General features: G+C 42.4%; 1 protein-coding gene across 1 annotated transcript; it reads right to left on the reverse strand.

Moving 5' to 3' along the window:
• Nucleotides 1-571: 571 nt before the first annotated feature.
• VHL (von Hippel-Lindau tumor suppressor) lies at nucleotides 572-7,095 on the reverse strand. The gene is made up of 3 exons (XM_026016914.2): nucleotides 6,675-7,095; nucleotides 5,292-5,414; nucleotides 572-2,879 (listed from the first exon to the last, which is right to left on the reverse strand). Exons 1-3 carry the CDS (start codon nucleotides 7,012-7,014, stop codon nucleotides 2,683-2,685), a joined length of 660 nt encoding a protein of 219 aa, XP_025872699.1. The 5' UTR covers nucleotides 7,015-7,095; the 3' UTR covers nucleotides 572-2,682.
• Between the last annotated feature and the right edge of the window lie 7,037 nt (nucleotides 7,096-14,132).

The following is a 14,132-nucleotide window of genomic DNA, read 5'->3' on the forward strand; positions in this document are numbered from 1 at the left end:
TAAATAAAATCTTTAAAAAATTTTCACCACCAAGGTGAAAAGAAAAAAAATTTAAATACATACATACATACACACACACATGAAACCAGGGTAAGGTGCCTGGCTGGCTTATTAGTCTGTAGAGCACATAACTCCTGATCTCCAAGTCATGAGTTCAAGCCCTGCACTGGGTATAGAGATTACTTAAGGAAATAAAAAAAATAGGGACACCTGAGTGGCTCAGCAGCTGAGTGTCTGCCTTTGGCTCAGGGTGTGACCCTGGAGTCCTGGGATAAAGTCCCACGTCGGGCTTCCTGCATGGAGCCTGCTTCTCCCTTTGCCTGTGTCTCTGCCTCTCTCCCTGTGTGTCTCTCATGAATAAATAAATAAAATCTTTAAAAAAATTTTTTTAATTAAAAAGGAAAATAAAAAAATAAAAATAATAGAAACAAAAAATAAAAGAAATCAAGGCTGGAAAGAAAAGAGGCTGAGCATGAAGACAAGTGCTTGTGTCTGCAATACCCCTCCCCACATAAGCCTTTACAGAAACACAGCTCTCTCACAACAGAGCCACACCAACACACCCAACCTATTGCTTTTGCTCAGCACCATTTAATGTATTCAAGAACAGCTTTTTTTTTTTTAACTTGAAATAGGAAACATCACAGTCTTTTAGGAGCAATACATTTAATACAATCATAAAATTTCAAATGAAAAATATATATTATTCATGCTACAGGTTTTCAATCCTTCTTGGACAACATAAAAAACACAGTACTCAAACTGCATGTTTTCACAGGAGGAACACGAATCTCATTTGGACACAAAGACAAGTTTTAAAAAAAAAAAATTAAAACCAACAGTGAACGAATCCAGCAACAGTAGACTTCCTGACATCCCCCTACCCATCCCACCCTCAAACACACACTGCTGCCTGTTCCCCAGCATTTCTTCCTTCCCACCCAACAGCTCAGTAACATGTCAGACACCAAGGGGCATGTCACTGAGTGAGTACTACAGCATGCTTAAAAAACAACGGCCAATTTGAATATTCAAAGAGGGGATTAAGATTAGGTGAAACAAAGCCTAGGGAAACCGTGGGGCATTGTCTTACTTCACGCTTATTTCCGAGCACAGGAATTGTGCTCAAAGGTTAGTACAGAAACTATAGGTACCAAGAAATATCGCATTGTTTATAAAAGGAAGACTGCACTAATGTCTACATTACCATGGGAAAACATTCAGTTATAAAGTCATGACTTAGAAGGTAGAATACAAAACTGTTATATTCTATATGATCCCAACTATGTAAAACCAAACTAACCAAAAGATGCCCTAAAAAGGCCAAAAGTCAAAATGTTAGGGGCTGTATTCAAGTAGTGTATCTGCATTGATTTTTTTTTTTTTTTCTTTTACTTTACTGTCTTTACCAAAATTTTCTCAATTGGGGGCAATTTTTTTTTTTAACTATTAGTTACCAAAAAAGAAAGCCTGATAGAACTTTTGAATTTCAGTTAATCAATTTAAGTCCAGCCTATAAGAAAGGATTTGTACATTTATAAAACTATAAAACATTCCAGGCTACTCCCTGAATCCACTGTGTATTATGAGTAACTTCCAAAAGGTAGAGGGCTTCCGCCTCTCCCCAGCCAGGTGTAAAGTGTCACCAGATCCTCCTGCCTGATGAAAAATGCAGAACCAGGCAGCCCTGCAAGTCCAGATGAGCCAGTGAGTGGCGCCCCTTAGTGGTCCCTGCTACCCCAACACTGCTGGCCCCTGGTTAAAACACTGCCAGCATTTAAGGAAACAAAACAAAACAATGCTAAGCCAAACAGAAAGGTAGAGGATTTACAAAAAGTAACAGAAATACTCACACTTAGCAAAAACCTATTTACAATACAGTAGTAGCTCCTTAATACTACAACTAAACAAGAGGACAGCTATTTTCTCCTATCTTCTGTGCATATGTCAAGTTTCAAAAAAGCAATCACCACAATAACTATAGAAAGCTAATCCTGGTTTAGAAACAAAATAAACTACAATAACAGTGGGCAGAGAAAAGCACAAAGTTTAGAAAGTTATAAAAAGTGCTTCCTATAAAAGTGATTCCCTTTAAAACATTTGTTTACTGTATACGTTGTAAGGTACCCACCTCCCCACCCCCCAAAAAAGGGCAAAACCTTCAAACACTTTCTACCAAAGTATCTGCTGGTTTGTTCATTCAACAAACACTGACTGAAGGCTCATAATGTGTGAGGCACTGGGGTCTCAAAAGAGGAGACAGACTTGTCCCTGCCTCAAGGACATCTCTGTCTTCTCAAAGCAGGAGGCAGACACATCACCTACCACAACACAGCAATTGAAAACAGATGCCACTGCTTTCTTACAATTAAAGAATATGCTGCAATTCTTATTGAATTACTTACACAGAAGTCCTTACATAGAAACTTTCCTGACTTACTAGGAGGCAAAAACGCAACTATTTGAAGAATACTTCTAGAAGGGGCAGGCATTAAGTTACATCTTGTGATATTTGCCCGAAACATCATAATGCCTAGTGCAGTCAGTTAACTTTCCTTTAAGCAATGGAGGATTTTTTACTCTGAGAATGAGACACCTTGAATCTGAGAATAAGTGACCAGTCCTAAATATAGATCAAGACTTGTCAGTACCATCAAAGGCTGAGACTCAGGAGTGCAAATTTCAATTAAAATCCTCAGTCTCCCCTTCCATCCGCTGATTTTCAATATGCTCCTGTGTCAGCCGCTCCAGGTCTTTCCTTACATTCGGGTGGTCTTCCAGATCTTCATAGAGGGATCTCACGATGTCCAGTCTCCTATAATTCTCAGGCTTGACTAGGCTTCGGACAACCTGGAGGCACCGCTCTTTCAGAGTATACACTGCAAATGCAGAAAACCAAATCCTCAGGAGCAGACTCAGGCCTCGGGACAATGGATGAGCAAGAGGCTTTGCCAACCACAGCAATTCCATTTACTATAGATGGACTTTACTTTGGGCAAATAAAGGGAGTAAATGCATGTGGCAGAGTGTAATGTGCTGGCCCTAATGGACAACTCAAGGTACATATGACCTCGTGTAGTCATTTCCCTTTACAAGTTGGCTGGGCTTGTGATTCATTTAAACTAAATCAATGTGGGTGAAGTGACAGATACTGTGCCAATTCTGAAACTAACCTTTAAGAAGCCCTGGCAACTTCCACTTTTACACTCTTAGAAGCCCAGAGCTACCCTGCAGGAGAGACTACACAAAGAGGAAAGAACCCTGAGAATGCATGGGAGAGAGGCCCAGCCCCCAGCCAACCTGCCAGCAGTCAGCCACACAAATGGCCACCAATGAGCAGAATAACCACCTACCTGATCTCAGCCTAGACTGTAGAATTATGAATAAAAAGGTAATTGTTAGCTTGGGGGTAGCTGTCACACAGCAATAGATAACCAAAAAATTTTGCAACTGGATTTTGAGGAACTCCAATTCTATGTTAAACTCACTGGGGAATCTACTCTTTAAGAGCATCCTGTAAGGCAAAATATACTTTTATCAATTTAAAATTGATAAGTCCTGAGTTAAATTGATAAAAGTATAATTGATAAAAGTATATAAATTGATAAAAGTATATTTTGCCTTATCAATTTTTGAACATTTTCTTCCTTAAAATGGGATCCATACATACATATCAGTATCAGTTTAAACCTTATGAAGCTATAGGTATTTGGGTTTGTCTTTGTTTCTTATTTAAGATTTTATTTTTAAGTAATCTCTATACCCAACTTGGGACGCAAACTCATAATCCCAAGATCAATAGTTGCTGCTCCACTGACTAAGCCAGTCAGACACCCTTGTACTTGGCGTTTTTTAACTATCAGTTTCTTTGGGTTCAACCTACTAAAATTAATTGGGTTTTAAACAAACAGTAAACTATGATGTTAACGTTCAATTTGGTGATTTTTTTTTTTTTACCCCGTTTAGCACTGTGAGCTTGAGTGGGTTAAATAACATTAAAAGATACAACACAGGCAGCCCAGGTGGCTCAGCGGTTTAGCACCTGCCTTCGGCCCAGGGCCTGATCCTGGAGACCCAGGAGCTCCCTGCATGGGAGTCCCGCATCGGGCTCCCTGCATGGGGCCTGCTTCTCCCTCTGCCTGTGTCTCACGCGCTCTCTCTCTCCCTGTCTTTCATGAGTAAATAAATCTTAAAAAAAAAAAAAAAAAAAAAAAGATACAACACTAGGGGTACCTGGGTGGTTCAGTTGGTTAAGTGTCTGCCACTGTGCTCAGGTCATGAACCCAGGGTCCCTGGATCAAGACCCATGTCAGGCTCTCTGCTCAGCAAGGAGCCTGCTTCTCCCTCTCCCTCTGCCTGCTGCTCTCCCTACTTGTGCGCACTCTCTCCCTCTCCCTCTGTCAAATTAAGAAAAAAAAAGCTATGACACTGAAAGACATGGTGTCTCATTCTCTATACCTTATTCTTCTTCTAAGACTCCAGAGCATATTTCTTCTCTAAGGCAGGGTAAACAAAATGAATTCATAATTCAACAGATGTTTATTATTTATTAAAATTTGTAAGTAATCTTTACCCCCAATGTGAGGCTTGAGCTCATAACCCTGACACCAAGAGTCATATGCTCCTCACATCAAAAGTCACATGCTCTACCAATTGAGGCAGCCAGGTGCCCCCCTACAATCAGATATTTTAATTTAGCCCATCTCTGACAAGCCCTAAGAGCTTCTGAGAAACCACAACATCTCTGTTCAATATAGAGGATACAAATTTATTCCATTTTATTTGTGGTGGAAAATAGGCCACAGAAAGGTTGGCTAACTTGGCTAGCATCCAGTAAAAACCACTAAAGATCTGGCGCCTCCAGGTGGCTTATTCCTTACTTATTACAACAGTTTTATCTTTTTATTTATTATTTTTACTTATTTATTTTTAAGTAATCTCTACACCCAATGTGGGGCTTGAACTCACACCCATGAAATCACGAGTCACATGCTCTATCTACCAACTAAGCCAGCCAGGAGCCCCCAGTCTTATCTTTTTAAAAAGATAGGGGGAGGCACCTGGGGGGCTCAGTCAGTTAAGTGGCTGCCTTTGGTTCCAGTCATGGTCCCAGGGTCCTAGGACTGAGCCTCACATCAGGCTCCCTGCTCAGAGGGCAACGTACTTCTCCCTCTCCACTGCTTGTGCTCTCTCCTGCGCTCAATCCCCACCTCCCTCTCAAATAAAAAAAAAAAAATCTTTAAAAAAAATTTTTTAATAATAAAAAAAATTAAAAGATGGAACATCAGTACCTGGCAGTGTGATGTTGGCAAAAATTGGCTGTCCATCAACATTGAGAGATGGCACAAACAGTTCAGTTTGGTTAACCAGAAGCCCATCATATGTCCCCGCATCTCGGAAGAGCCAAAGGTGACCTGTTAAAATAAGCAGAGGCTGTTATGTAGCTACACACCCATTTTCTGCATCTTCCTTGACAGACACTGAAGTACCTGCCTCTCATTCTGCTTAAATATTGAACAAAACCCTTCCAACAAATAATATTATCTTACTCAATCGTCACAACAGATCTATTTACATATGAGAAGAGCTCTAAAAAAGCCAAGTAACTTGGTCAAGGGAAAAGGGACAGTAAGGAAAAAAGAGCATGTACTTGCAGCTCCAAATACCATGCCTTTTCTGCTACCATGATCAAACAGCAAACATGAATTGCAAATCACACCAAACACTGCAAACTAAAATAATTTCACTAACTCCTTACATCTGTGCTTCTCAAGAAAAAAAAGTGCAAAAACATCAAGTTGAGAAAAAGCCAGCCGGAAAAAGGTAAGTTCGGTAGTCAAAGACTAAACGAATCTCTTGTATGAAAAATCAAAAGAGGGACGCCTGGGTGGCTCAGCGGCTGAGCGTGTCCGCCTTTTGCTCAGGGGGAGATCCCAGATCCAGGGATCAAATCCCAGAGCAGGCTCCCTGTGAGGAGCCTGCTTCGCCCTCTGCCTGTGTCTCTGCCTCCCTCTGTGTGTCTCATGAATAAATAAAGTCTCTTCAATCAATCAGCCGCTGTCATTGACCTGCCTAAAAACTCAACACCCCCTTTCTTCCCAGGGGGGGAAAACCTTTCGGGCTTCGCTCCCGCCATCCGGTGCCTTGTCCTCCCCCTGGGCTGCAGGTGTTGTCCACCCAGGCCGGTCCCCCCGCGGACTCCTCTCGGTGGGTCAGCCCCGCACGCGGCCCGCTCCGGGAGGCGCTCCCCAAGGGACATGACACACCCCCTCCCGTCCCGAGCAGGAACCCGCTCCCAGCTCCCCTCTCCGCGGGGCTCCCTTCCTCTAGAGGCGACAGGGTCACGGGCTGGTACCCGTTTACGCCTCCGTCAGCCCCCGCCCCCGCCCGGGTTCCCCTGGAAGGTGGGGACCCTACGCGGCCCCGGCCCACTGGGGACACGCGGGCGTTAGGCAGGCAGCACTTTCAGGGGTAACCTACGAGTGTGACGGGAAGAGCCCCTCAAGTGAAAACTAACTACCCAGTCGTCTGAAGAATTAGCTGCCACTTACTAGTAGCGTCCAACTGTATCTGTCACAAACTCGGGGGCTCCAGCAGGCGCTCGCTGCGCCCCGGGAGGAAGGGGGACCCCGGCGGCGGAGGGGGGCCGGGCCCGGCGACCCCGGCCCGCCTACCTCGGTAGCTGTGGATGCGGCGGCCCGTGCCCGGCGGCAGCGTCGGGTAGGGCTGCGGCTCGCCGTCGAAGTTGAGCCACACCGGCAGCACGACGCGCGGGCTGCGGTTGCAGAAGATGACCTGGGACGGCTCGCACGAGTTCACCGAGCGCAGCACCGGCCGCGGCTGCCCGGCCTCCATCTCCGCCGCAGCGCCCGGCTCCTCCGCGTCAGACTCTTCCGGGCCGGACTCCTCCGCGCCAGACTCCTCCCCGCCGGACTCTTCAGGGCCCACCTCCTCGGCGCCCACCTCCTCGGCGCCCGCCTCGGCCTCCTCCACGTTCCCTGCCTTCCGGGGCATTACCTCCCGGAGCCTAGACAACGCGAGGCCCGCCGCCGGGGATTTGCGGGCCTGGCGGGGCGGGGCGGGGCGTGCGTGCGTGCGTGCGTGCGCGGCCCCGCAAGCGTGCGCGCTGTGTTCGCGCGCTCCCGGGCGGGGACTGGCTACTGTGGCAGAAATGGCGGCTTGAAACTGCGCAAGCGCGGGGGGGCCTCCGGCCGCGGGAACCCCGCGCACGGCCGGCGGAGGCTGGGGGTAGGCCGCTTCCTCCGCGGGCGTCCTCCATCAGGTGGATTTTTATTTTTTTTGCACCAATATGTCTTTGCCACAGCAGCTCCTTAGTTTCATTCATTCCCTTGATACCTTCATGGTGTATGCCATATTCTCCCTACTATATGCATATTATTTACTTAGTCATTTTCTTGTTCGTTTCTCTCCATTTTGGGTCACAAAACTCGACTTTTGTGTAAAAGAGCATAATAAAGACAAAATTTCCTTCTCTTCCTAGTTTCCTACAGCCACCCAGAAGCGGTCTGAGGAGGCGAGAAGTATTACCAGTTTTTAAAGCTTCCTTTTAAAGGTTTTCATTCTATACATAACGCAAAGCAGTTAAGTTAATTTTACCATCAGTGGAAATTCAGTCTCATTTGTCACAGAAGAGTACAGGGGCACTAAGTTCAAAGGAAACGAGTTGCTAAACTTTATCTGTGGTCTGTCAAAAGGCCTGAGTCTTCGTTCAAGTAGTTAGCCAAAGGTTAGGTGTTAAATACCAAGTGTTAATTGTCAAACCAACTTTCCTCTGGACATGATCAGAAGGATTAGTAGACATGGCCAACATGCACATGAGAAAATGCTCTGCATCACTTGGCCATCAGGGAAAAACAAATCCAAACCACAATGAGATACCACCTCTACCAGTGAGAATGGGGAAAATTAACAAGGCAGGAAACCACAAATGTTGGAGAGGATGTGGAGAAAAGGGAACCCTCTTACACTGTTGGTGGGAATGTGAACTGGTAGAGCCCCTCTGGAAAACTGTGTGCAGGTTCCTCAAAGAGTTAAAAATAGACCTGCCCTACGACCCAGCAATTGCACTGCTGGGGATTTACCCCAAAGATTCAGATGCAATGAAACGCCGGGACACCTGCACCCCGATGTTTCTAACAGCAATGGCCACATTAGCCAAACTGTGGAAGGAGCCTTGGTGTCCATCAAAAGATGATGGATAAAGAAGATGTGGTTTATGTATACAATGGAATATTACTCAGCCATTAGAAATGACAAATACCCACCATTTGCTTCGACATTGATGGAACCGGGGGGTATTATGCCGAGTGAGGTAAGTCAATCGGAGAAGGACAAACATTATATGGTCTCATTCATTTGGGGAATATAAAAAATAGTGAAAGGGATTAAAGGGGAAAGGAGAGAAAATGAGTGGGAAATATCAGTGAGGGTGACAGAACATGAGAGTCTCCTAACTGGGAAACGAACAAGGGGTGGTGGAAGGGGATGTGGGCAGGGGGTTGGGGTGACTGGGTGATGGACCATGAGGGGGGCACTTGGGCTGAGCACTGGGTGATATGCTATATGTTGGTGAATTGAACTCCAAAAAATATATATATATACAGAAAAAAAAAAAAAAAAAAAGGAAATGGAGGGCAGCCCAGGTGGCTCAGAGGTTTAGCACCTGCCTTCAGCCCAGGGTGTGATCCTGGAGAGCCAGGATCAGGTCCCATGATGGGCTCCCTGCATGGAGCCTGCTTCTCCCTCTGCCTGTGTCTCTGCCTCTCTCTGTGTGTCTCTCATGAATGAATAAATAAAATCTTAAAAAAATAAAGAAAATTGAAATGGGAGTAACACTCAACATTGCAGTCTGTGTGCCCTCTGAAATTCACACTCACCTAGGTTCTCAGTCTGCATGTAGCCTCAGATATGTGATGTTGGGCAAAATTCTTTAAATTCTCTGAGACTTTGGGGATGCCTGGGTGGCTCAGTTGTTGAGCGTCTGCCTTTGACTCAGGTCGTGATCCTGGGGTCTGGGGATGGAGTCCCACATTGAGCTCCCCACAGGGAGCCTGCTTCTCCCTCTGCCTATGTCTCTGCCTCTCTCTCTGGCTCTCATGAATAAATAAAATCTTTAAAAAAAAATCTCTGGGACTTTGCTCATTTTTAAGAATTAGGTCACAAAACTGTGGACAAGTGTTAAGTGGAAAGTGGTAAGCGCCTAGCACATGGAAAGTGCTCAGCAAATAACAGCAGTTAACATTATAAACACACTGTCTCTGTCCTGAAAACTTTCACAGGCTATACTGGGCAAACACACAAGAAATATAGTGAGAGTATGATATTGGTTGTAAAAAACAAGGTGTAAAGTGGTTTGCTGGCTTCCCAAAAAGTAGTTATATCCGGGATGAACTTTGAAGATGGACCTAAGAGTTTTCCCTTCCCATCTTCCATCAGACAAAAATATCCACCTTGGAGGTCAGATAAAGGCTCATAGGCAGATATCCCATTCCAGCTTGCTTCTTGATTTTATTCCCACTGCCTTCAAGCCCAGGACCCCTACAGGACTACCACTTACTGAGAATCCACCTGAAGCCCCATGCCAAAGAGGTACAAAGACTTAAGCTTATAGACCAGCACTATGGCCCTAACATTTAAAAGAAATGGCAGAGGGAGAAGGCATAAACATTTTGCTTGTCTACACTCCTCGGCAGCTGTTCTCAATCAAATCTGCAAAAGCAGAAGAGGTTTAGATTTTTTTTTTAAGATTTTATTTATTCATGAGAGCCAGAGAGAGAAAGGTAGACACACAGGCAGAGGGACAAGCAGGCTCCATGCAGGGAGCCTGACATGGGACTTTATCCTGGGTCTCCAGGATCACACCCTGGGCTGAAGGTGGCGCTAAACCGCTGAGCCACCCAGGCTGCCCTCTTTTTAAAATATTTTTAAAGTTTATTTTTAAGTAATCTCTACAACCAAAATTGGGTTCAAACTCATGACCCCAAGATCAAGAGTCACATGCTCTTCCAGTAGAGATAGGTGCACTTGATGTAAGTCAATTCTTAAAAACTGAGGATGTCTGGTAAAAAGGGAAAAGTCATGAGACCTACTATGTGAAGAGGACTGAAGTGAGAATACAGGAAATGAGAAGTTTATTTCTAGGAGATTAAAACTACAAAGTACAAACACTCATTCCTTCATTCATTCCATAAGTATTTATTGAGGGACTATGTATCAGGTATTCTGCTAAGCGTTGAGAACAATGCAGAGAAGTCTTGGTTCTTGCCTTGACAGCACTTCAATGAGGGTCACAGGCACACACACAAAGTTACATGTGGTGCTATGGAAGGCTGGAGATCTAGTAATCAAGGAAGATGGTATGCAACTCTAATTAAAACGTTCAGTAATGTGGAACAGATTCTGAGAGCAGAAACAGCATAGAAATAGCAGGGTTCAGAGGGTTTCTTTTAACTCAAAGATGAACTTCACAAAGAATGGAAAAAAAATCTATCAAGTGCCAGGCACTATACTAAGCATTCCACATGCATTAAAGCTGTGTCATTATCTCCAGTTTACAATTAAAGAAACGGAAGCATATATTAGGGTGTGAAGAAGGTGATCAGAGGAGAGTGCTGGATTAGAGAGGTTCACCACTTCCTGCCTTGGCGAAAATGATGGCATGAGTTAATCTAAGGAGTCAGACAAATCTACAAGAGAACACCAGAAGCTGGGTGATTTTGCCATGGGCTCTCCTTGAAAATACATTATACAAAGAGCTGGTGTATCCTGATGGTTTCCAGCAGGATAGTGACCAGCAGGGACGTGGACCTCCAGCTGTACTGAACATCAAGTACATGGAAACATTTGTGGAGGAAAACTCCAAGGAAAGATAGGACTTCCTATTAAATTACAATGGCTCAGAGACGTCGTAATTTACAGGATTCGTGCAAACATACCCTCATACGTGCTTCCGCGTTAGTGAAGTGAAACACCAGTTTAATATTACAGAAATACCTACAACTGTAAAATGAGAGCAGTTGCAGGCCTTAAGATTGACATTACATCACTGCAAATAATATTTATGAAGATCATTTAAGAGGAAGGAAAACATATTTAGGATATACCAAGTAAAACAAACATGACGAGATGGAACAGAGGAAATACACCCAAATGTTTTAATACAACTGGTGACTTCTTCCCCCTTCTACTTTAATGTCTTCTCTGAATTTTCCTTTAGGAGGATATATTTTGCTTGGTTTATGTTTTGGCCAATTAAAAATACAAATAAGTATAAGAAAGCAAACACTGATAATCTTACCCTATAAATTTAATAGTATGCTGTCATATTTACTTTATTTTTTTCTAAATAAAACATATGGTGAGGCTAAAATCCCCTTTAATTCCTCTCTGGTCCCCTTTCCCTCCTTCCCAGGGACAACTATTACAAGTTGCATGTGTATCTATCCAGGCTATTTCTTCTCCAAGCTTATTTTAAATTTACATATAGAACTCACATTTTAGTGTATAGATCTGAGTATAGACAAGTCATATAACCATCACCACAATTAAGATACAGAATATCCCCTAAAGATGCTGTGACCAAACCCTACCTCCAGGCTTAAGCCTTGGCAACCACTGATCTATCCTCTGTCCATAGTTTTGTGTTTTCCAGAATGTCATATAATGGAATCATACAGTACACAGTCTGGCTTTTCACTTAGCATTATCAGTTTGAGATTAATCCATGTTGTTGTATGTCTCCAACAGTTTATTCCTTTTCGTTGCCAAATGGTATTCCACTATCCACTCACCAACTGAAGGACATTTGAGTTGTTTCCAGTTTTTAGCAATCATGAATAAAGCTGCTATAAACATCTATATACAGATTGTGTTGTGTGTAAACACATTTTCATTTCTCCTGAGAATCACCTAGGGGTAAGTTTGTTGGGTCATATGTTAAGTGTATGTTTAGCTTCATCAGACATTGCTAAATTTGCTAATCTGTTTTCCTAGGGTGGCTATTACCATTTTGCATTCTCGCCAGCAATTCAAAAGTGTTCTAGTTGTTCCATATCCCTGCCTACACTTAGTACTATTAGGGTTTTTTTTTGTTTTTTTTTAAAGTTTTAGCTATTCTAATAAATTACATTGTGGTAACCCACTAAGGGTTTAGTATTTCCCCAGTGACTAGCAATTTGATTACCTTTTCATGAGCTTGTTTGCTATCCTCTTTGAGGTCTTTTATACACTTATTAGTTTTTATTGTTGAATTTTGATAGTTTTTATCCAAACCAATTTTTAGTGCTTCTCATATATTTGTAGATACCCATAATCTACATGTGGTATATTACTTTTACAATGGTAAAAAAATAAAAATAAAAAATAAAAAATAAATAAATTTAAAAATAGCCAAAAAACAGAAAACTTGATTCCCACAAATAATAAAATTGTAGCCTGTAATATTTTTCCCTATTTAATAAAGTTGATGCTGCATTGTTCCTTTATCTTTTTTTCCTGCGGTTTTTATGCACATGTCATTTTGGTGTCTTTTGGCTTTCATGGGAAAATATAGTGAATACAGTGCATAATGACTACGTTATATGCTCCTAGACACCGTGTGCTTCTCCCCATTTTATCTTCTTCACTGCCTCATGTATTGTAGTCATACAGTGTATTAATAAACAACTTCTGAGGCAAAATGTCTGTCAAAGTCAAAATAAATTATTTATTGGACATCCTCTAAAAATATGGTGTTAATGTTTCCCCTTATAATGCATTTATTGTCTACGTGTATTTTTTTAAGATTTTATTTTTAAGTAATCTCTATACCCAAGTGGAGCTCAAACTCAATCAAAACCCTGAAATCAAGAGTCACATGCTCCCCAATGACTGAGCCAGCCAGGCACCTGTGTACATGTGTACTCTTCAAGTCACACTGGGATTATCACATTAAATGAGTTCAAATTTGCAGATAAAATAATCTCAATTCAAAAATGTTATATGAATATATACATACATATATATACACATATATATATATTCTTTGTACTATTCTTACAACAACTTTTCTATGAGCCTGAAACTTGTTTCACAATAAAATAATTTTTTAAATGTTATGGGTGGGAGATGCAGATTAAGGCACAATACCCACCTCACCCCTGGTAGTCTCAACAAACCCAAAGGCACCAAAAGAATCAGAGCAAACAACTGCCCTGTAGTTGTTCAATGCAAACACCTATTCCAATGGGTAACACTTAGCTAAACATGACAGTTGCCCTTTTGCTCTGTTAGGTTGTCAACGAGATCCAAGGAGAGGCTGATAAAGGATCAGCATTGCACAGAAAACAGAAATGTGGGAGTCCTTGAATAACTCTGTACTGATTGGGATTAAGGAGACTTGGTTTTTAGTGTTGGCTTGGCCACCATTTAAGTGGATGGATATATCACACAACCTGTCTAGGCTTGTTTATTCATTTCTAAAACAGCAACAGTATACTAGATGATCCCTAAAATTCTTTCCCATCTTAAAGTTGTATTATTTCTAGCCAATCCTAATCTTTGGAAAATTTAGTATACAGGTTAGCTTTTCTTAACAAAATAAACCTGAGAGCCCTAAATCAATCTGATTTTGTTGTATAACCTACTTGACAGCCACACCTGTCTTTAGAAAGCAGCTGTATTTTCTTACAGTTACTAATGGCACCAAATGTCTGCAAACTGCCAGACTAAGTCCCAACTCACATTCCCCAAAGCCAAGTTTAGGCAACCAACAGTGTGAAATGGAGTGCAAATGCTGGGAAGGAACCTAGAAATGAACAATAAGCTTTCTGTCCCATTCAGCATGGCCTACAGTAACAAATACTATTCACAAACATGCTTCAGCTTCATGAAATAAAGGTGGTAAACTCAAAGTACTAGGTAAGTAACAAGAGTAACAGAACTTGGTACATTTCTAATACCAAAAACATCAGTTCCCCATTTCTTCCTGCTTCTGAAATCTAGGGTCAAGAGACTGGAAACTGCTTTATTATCAAGAGATTTGTAATCCATTTATGCCTAATAGCTCACTGGCTCAAATCTCTTTTCAGTTTTTTAATAAACATAAGATTAAACCAAATTATAGGGAGAAAACA

This window comes from Vulpes vulpes, chromosome 9, assembly GCF_048418805.1.
Source record: "Vulpes vulpes isolate BD-2025 chromosome 9, VulVul3, whole genome shotgun sequence".
NCBI lineage: Eukaryota > Metazoa > Chordata > Mammalia > Carnivora > Canidae > Vulpes > Vulpes vulpes.